The sequence below is a fragment of the Pan troglodytes genome, chromosome 19 (assembly GCF_028858775.2).
Source record: "Pan troglodytes isolate AG18354 chromosome 19, NHGRI_mPanTro3-v2.0_pri, whole genome shotgun sequence".
In the NCBI taxonomy this organism is placed as follows: Eukaryota; Metazoa; Chordata; class Mammalia; order Primates; family Hominidae; genus Pan; species Pan troglodytes.
The window spans coordinates 36,049,720-36,056,274 of record NC_072417.2 but is presented as its reverse complement, the minus strand read 5'-3'; the positions used below and the strand labels follow the sequence as shown (position 1 = coordinate 36,056,274).

Here is a 6,555-nt window from a genome sequence, read left to right as displayed (position 1 = left end):
TGCCCTTTCATCCCCCCAGGACACCGGCTCCTCCCGGCTCCTGAGTCTCAGAGATCCTAAGGGTTTGTCAGATTTGGAGCGAGCAATAAAAGGGGAAGAGAAAGCAGAGCACTAACTCCAGACCCCCTCCAGCCCCGGCTGCATCTCCAGCAACGTCAGGGCATCTTCTTTCTTCCCTTCTAATCCTGCGCTCCCACAAAATGGCGATTACAGAGGCCTGGGGCCAGCGCTGTCCATGCCCCAGCACTGGGCATCTCTGCCAGCGCTTGGCCGCCATCCCTCCCCCAGCTACGCACTCCTGGGAGCACCAGCTCCTGGACATGTCCCACCCAGGGATCCCGATGTGGGGATCAGATAAACCAGATATACCACTCAACCCTTACCAAAGTGAAGTTTAGAGACAGGGTCTCCCTCTGTCACGCAGGCTGGAGTGCCGTGGTGCGATCATAATTCACTGTAGCCTCTAACTCCTGGGCTTCAGCGATCCTCCCACCTCAGGTGTGTGCCACCACGCCCAGCTAATTTTTTTTTTTTTTTTTGTAAAGACAGAGTCTCACTATATTCCCAGGCTGGTCTCAAACTCCTGGGCTCAAGCAATCCTGCCTTGGCCTCCCAAAGTGCTGGGATTACAGGTGTGCGCCACCGTGCCCAGCCTCATAGTGAGATTTAAAGGCATGATCTGGGTTGGTGAGGCCAGGAAAGAGAAGGCAGGAACATAGCTAATATCTATGTCGGGACACAAACAGATATGTCACGTTATTTTCTTTAAATGGCTCCAAATCTCGACCTGAAGAGGTTGGGAAACTCAACCTCAGTGGTTATTTGGGCTTCCCCATCACCCACGGTGCCTGGAATCCTGGCCATCTTGAGGCTGGGGATCTTGGTAGAGGCCTGGTTCAGGTCCCAGAGGAGACACGCAGTTACTCTCCCACATCCTGGCGTCTCCGGAGAGACAGTGGGGCAGCAGGTCTCCACCAAGGGGATTCCACTGACCTCCCACCCCTCGCTAATCTTGGGACAGCTCTTACTCAGCCTCAAAGCTTTTCTGTCCCACTCCTTTTCCACAGTCTCCCTAAAGGAACTCAGCTTTTCAAACAGCACAGCCAGGAAGAGAGGTTGTCTGTAGGCCGCTGGAACTGGGAGTTGAAAGCACGAAATTTTAACATCTCAAGAAAGTATGCTGCCCGGTACTATGCTTGGCACTTTAATTTATAATCTTTGCCACCAAAGCCCTGCCAGAAGTGCCCGGCGGCTCCAGGTTCTAGATGGGGAAGTTGAGGCCGGCGGCAGGCGCGCTCCACCGGGCGGGGGCGCGGCCCGGGAGCGGAGCGGCCGGCAGGGGGCTCCCCGCGCCGGTCTCCGCGGGAGGAAGCGCTGGCAGCTGCTCGGACGGGTCAAAGGAGGAAAAGGGAAAATTACTGGGCTCCGGGGCGGGAAGGACTGCGTGACTGGGAGGAAGGCACTCCAGACTGTCGAGTAGGGCCGCCCGCGTCGGGACCCCATCCCCGGGGCAGGGCGGGGAACCCGGGCCACCCCCCACCGCCGTCAGGGTCTCTCCCGCCGGTGCCGCAGGCTGGAGCGGGCGTCGCGGCCGGGGGCGGTGCCGCCTAGGGGCGGGCGAAGGGCGGGCCGGGGCGGGGCGCCGTCCGCTCGGCTCTGGGAGGCGGTGCGGGCGGGCGCTGGCCGCGTCCGCCCGCCGGGAGCCGCGGGGCGCGCAGCCTTCCTGATGTGTCACCAGCACGTGGAGCCAGGTCGGGCCGCGGCGAGCAAGCCGACCCCCGCAACTTTCGAGGGGTCTCGCCGCCCCGCTCCTCTCCCGGCTTCGCCGGGCTCGCTCTCCTAGCGGAGGGGGCGGCGGCGGCCCCCAGGTCCCGGGCAGGTCGAGCGAGGCCACGGCCCCCGGCCAGGAGCTCGAGGGGCTCCCGGAACGTCGGGGCGCGGGCCCCGGCTAGCGGCTATGGCCCCCGTGCCCAGGCAGCGGTGCGGACTCGGCCTTGCGGGAGGGTGCGGCCTGCTGCGAGAGGTCGGCCACGGCTCCCGCCCCGCGCCCCGCGCCCCTCGCCCGCCGAGCTGAGCGCAGGTAACCGAGGCAGAGCGGAGCTGGGCCTCGCAGGCGCGGCGTGGGAGCGTGGCGAAGTTTGTCGGCGCATAACTCTTGCGCCCCACTCGGGAGTGGGGCTGCGGTGGGGAGGCTTTGGTCCCCGCACCTCCCCCTTCCCCAGCGCTGTCCCTCGGCCTGAGCCGAGGCGGCCCGGGGGTGGCGTGGAGGCCGCAGAGCGTCGTGTAACCCTTGGAGGGCTGGGTTTGGAGCCCGCGACCCGAGGTCGGGCGGGGCGGTGGACTTTCCCGGGGGACGCCGCCTGAGGGACACCCAGAGCTTCGGCGGAGCGGAGCGCGGTGCACAGAGCCGGCGGCCGGACCCAGCCCCGGGAAGCCCGTCGGGGACGCACCCCGAACTCCGAGGATGGGAGCTGAGGGCTGGGTCTTTGCGGGCGAGATGAGGGTGTCGGATCAACTGGCCTACAAAGTCCCAGTTCTCGGCCCCCGGGACCAGCGTCTTCTCCCCGGTCCTCGCCCCAGGCCGGCTTCCTCCCGGGCTGGCGTGCGCTCCGGCCGGGCTGCCTCTCAGGTCCACGCTGGAGAAGGAGTGGTGAGGTGCGCTCGCCCCGGCTGCGTGCGGTGATTCGGGAAATCCCCGCACTTCGCTGGAGAAATAGCGACGCTCTCGGAAGTGTGAGTCGGTCACTGCTTGGGGTCCGTACCCTTTGGGCAGACGTGGACCGCGCCCCGGCGACCTGGGTTGAGTGGACAGACGGGACCCGGCTTACCCATGGGCCAAGCCCTGCCACTTACCGAGGCCTGCCCTGCTGTGCTTTCCAGGGCGGCAACCTTGAGCTTGGGGGTGGGGAGAACGGGGCCTGACTTCTAGAATTGCCCCTGGGGAGGTGGGAAGCGGAGGTTTGGCCCGGTGGCGCAGGAAGCCCCTGTTCCTCTCCCAAACACCATTTCATTAAAGATGGATCTTTGTGGATGTGTTCCCAATGGCCGGTCTTTTGTTCCCTGACCGATGCAACATAATGTGGACCCACTCCAGTCCTCTTCAAGTTTTTTGCTGGAATTCCTTAAACTCTCCTTTAAAGTCTCTTATCTGTTCCTCTAGTGCGTTTGCTTCTACTCCCCGAAAACAAAAACCCACCAACCCCTGAAACCTCGGGTTTGCCTGGTGTTGGAACTTTGGTTATTTGTCCTTTTGTTTGTGTTGTGTTTTTGGCTCTTGGCCGTGGAAAAACATCTGGGGACATGCAGTGAGGTGACTTGAACTGTGTGAAGAACTGGTTGACAAAATAGGGAACGTCTGGTCCCTGTCTTACTTGGCTTTGGAAAACAGGAGAGGTTTTTAGGAGCTGGGAGGAGGGAGGGTGAGAGGGAGGAACCATCACGGCCAGGTTGGCCCACCCCTTGCCAGGTCGTGTAAAAACCCATTCAAGAGGCATTTTCCCACAGGCTCCCTGCCTCTGCAGGCCACGTGTAGAGTAATCCTTTGCAGGCGTCCTGCCCATACTGTTGTCCCTGTTTTGGGGGCATGTGGGAGCCAACACAGGGGAGTCAGGTGTGTGGTAGGCAGTCAGGTGTGTTTTGGGGTCACGGAGGCAGGTTTGGGCCTGGGAGGCCAGGAAGGGACATACCCCGTCCTGCAGTTGGCCTGACTTTTGTCCATGTTAGCTTTGTCCTGGAGGCTTAGCCGGTGGAACATGCAGATGTCAGAATTATGGGAGAAAAGAGTTTGGCCATGGGGTAGATTTCTGAACATCTTGACAAATTCTTAGTTTGGAGACAAAATTGTCTAGGAGTGGAACTGATGGGAGCTTCAACTGGAGACCTCGCCCCTAATTAAGAAAAATGCTCTTTGGAGCGCTGAATCAGCTTGGGAAAACAAAGTTCTCCCTTTGAACCAATGCCTCTCCCAGCCCTGGGGATCAGTGTCTAAAAGTAAATGAAGTGGAAATCTCCAGAATATTGCGTGGTCATAAAACATCCCCGAAGTGGACTGGAGCAATGAGATGCCGAAAAGCAGGCCTGGCTGGCTGCCCTGCACCCACCCTGGAGGGGACCGGCTGGGGAAGGTGGACTCACAGGGCTGGGAATGAGGCCTGAGGAGCACTGTGGTGCCCCCGGCAGTTTCCCTCAGGCTGTGCCCCATTCTTTCTGCGTCTGGCCAGGGCTTTAGAGATTTTTAGGAAATGACTTGGTGCTTCGTTTCTTTGGGGGAAGTGAGTGATTAGGTTTTTCCTTCTTGGGTTTTTTTCCTTTGCAAAATGTGATTGAATCAGCTATGCAGTAGGCTGGGCTAGCCTGGCCTCCTGCAACTGATTTATGCTTCCGTGTAAGCCGTTGTATTGAGGAATTGTGTTGTAGTGGAGAGCTTTTTGATTTTGCTCTCTCTTGAATTCATAGTTTCCCGGAGCAGAGGCCTCCTTCCTGGCTCCTACCCCCACCCCCAGTCCCTCCTTCAAAGATGGGTACCTCAAGGTTTCAAGGGGAAGTAGCTTGAACATAGACTGATTTACCCTGGAGCCTTCTTCAGGAAGCAGCTAAATGCAAGGTAGAAAGCTGGTAGGAGGGGGAGGGTTTTAGCGAGACCCGCAGGGAGACTGACGGAAGACTCCTAAAAATCCAGCTGGACTCCCTGTCCTGCCTACTGGGAAGAAACTTGCATTCCCTCAACTCTTAGGTTAATTGCAGCCGGTGAATAATTAACCTTGCCTTTTTGGCTTTTTTTTTTTTTTTTTGAAAAAGAAAAATCCCAACCTATGAAAGATTAAAGATCAGTTTTTGTCCAGCAGGATCGGAATGACAAAGGAAGTATTGGGAGAAGCCAGTCCTCTCATCTGCACTCCTAGCAACTCTGGAAGTTCTGAACCTTAGAAGAAATCCCTCCAGGGTTTTGTTGGTGGCCGTCCCTGCCAAGCCCCTGGCTGCTTCCCTGGGTTTCCTTTGGTTCCTCTTTGCCCAAAGCTGAGCTGTCTGAATGGTGAGGATTCTCTCCTCCACTTTGTCTAGCAACAGCTTGGCCCTTGATACTGCAGGAGGAGTTAATTCCGCTGCTAGGCCAGTCTACAGCCCTCTGTGCGGGCTGGTAAATATTTGGCCAGTCTCAGTTCTTTTCACACAAAAGAACAGCACTCCTAATCTGTGATAAGTCCCTGAAAGAGAGTTGTCTCAGAAGCAAGGGATCATTTTGGTTTCCGTGAAGGGTTTTTTTCTTGAAGCAGCCCAGTGTGAAGGCCATGGAGGCGCACTTTGCGTCCAGATGTGCTTGGGTTCCAACTGCGGCTCACCAGCTGCATGGCTTTGGCCCAGTGACTTCTCTGTGCCCCAGTTTCTTCTCTTGTGGGATGAGGGTTATGATACCTACCTTGTAAGTGTGTGGCGAAGCTTACGAAAGATGTATGTCAGGGTGTCTGGCACAAACCAGTAGATCTCCGACTGGTAGTCTTTGTCCCCTGGCTCTTTTTTTTTTAATAAAGATTTTCAAATTATTATTTTATTTCTTTTTCTTTTCTTTCTTTTTTTTTTCTGGGACAGATTCTCACTCTATTGCCCATGTTGGAGTGCAGTGGCACGATCTCAGCTCACTGCAGTCTCCACCTCCCAGGTTCAAGCGATTCTTCTGCCTCAGCCTCCCGAGTAGCTGTGATTACAGGCGCCTACCACCACAGCCGGCTAACTTTTGTTATTTTTAATAGAGATGGGGGTTTCACCATGTTGGCCAGGCCGGTCTCGAACTCCTGACCTCAAATGATCTGCCTGCCTCAGCCTCCCAAAGTGCTAGGATTACAGGTGTGAGCCACTGTGCTCGGCCTGTTTATTTTTCTTTTTTCTTTCTTTCTTTCTTTTTTTTTTTGAGACAGAGTCTCACTCTGTCATCCAGGTGGAGTGCAGTGGTATGGTCTCTGCTCACTGAAACCTCTGCCTCTTGGGTTCAAGTGATTCTCCTGCCTCAGTGGGATTACAGGCGTGTACCACCATGCCCAGCTAATTTTTTGTATTTTTAGTAGAGATGGGGTTTTACCATGTTGCCAGGCTGGTCTTGAACTCCTGGCCTCAAGTGATCCCCCAACCTTGGCCTCCCAAAGTATTGTGATTATAGGTGTGAAATACCACGCCCTGCCTTAAATTATTATTTTAAATTAAAAAAATGATGTTTAGATGCCACGATGTAGGTGGCAGTACCTTAACTATATGCGTGTCGTCAGGCCCAAGGGCCTCTTCCATCCTTGTCAAGGGGAGTGCTAACCTTCTCTCCTTTCATACAATCCAGCTCTCTTATTTTGAATCTGCGTGTATATACATGTTGGTTGAGACCGGTGCAGAGTGATTGAGACTCGGGCTTGTGGGTCTGGTAGGTTCGAGGACTAACTCCATCGCTTGGGAGCATGTGGCCTTGGGCAAGTTACTTAATCCACTGGGAACAGGGGTATCGTAACCATCAGATGGGGATACTGTCTGGGATTCCCATCCCCTATCTGGGTCTCAATCCTCTCAGTTTCTGTG

At 56.2% G+C, this 6,555-nt stretch overlaps 1 protein-coding gene and 2 non-coding genes across 3 annotated transcripts; 2 read left to right on the top strand and 1 right to left on the bottom strand.

Moving 5' to 3' along the window:
* The first annotated feature begins 200 nt into the window (after positions 1 to 200).
* LOC129137710 (collagen alpha-1(II) chain-like) lies at positions 201 to 3,031 on the top strand. The gene is made up of 3 exons (XM_054671127.1): positions 201 to 343; positions 1,231 to 1,444; positions 1,612 to 3,031. Exons 1-3 carry the CDS (start codon positions 201 to 203, stop codon positions 2,362 to 2,364), a joined length of 1,110 nt encoding a protein of 369 aa, XP_054527102.1. The 3' UTR covers positions 2,365 to 3,031.
* Positions 2,460 to 2,546, top strand: MIR193A (microRNA mir-193a). Its single transcript, NR_035699.1, has one exon. It is a non-coding gene; the product is annotated as a microRNA mir-193a (primary transcript).
* A 3,162-nt stretch (positions 3,032 to 6,193) lies between the features above and the next one.
* LOC112206182 (U6atac minor spliceosomal RNA) lies at positions 6,194 to 6,320 on the bottom strand. Its single transcript, XR_002940381.1, has one exon. It is a non-coding gene; the product is annotated as a U6atac minor spliceosomal RNA (small nuclear RNA).
* Between the last annotated feature and the right edge of the window lie 235 nt (positions 6,321 to 6,555).

Coding starts and splice junctions, on each gene's coding strand:
- LOC129137710 (XM_054671127.1), top strand. CDS start 201: ATGGCGATTACAGAGGCCTGGGGCCAGCGCTGTCCATGCCCCAGCACT. Junction 344..1,230: donor TCCCACCCAGGGATCCCGAT/GTGGGGATCAGA, acceptor TTGCCACCAAAG/CCCTGCCAGAAGTGCCCGGC. Junction 1,445..1,611: donor TCCGGGGCGGGAAGGACTGC/GTGACTGGGAGG, acceptor GGTGCCGCCTAG/GGGCGGGCGAAGGGCGGGCC.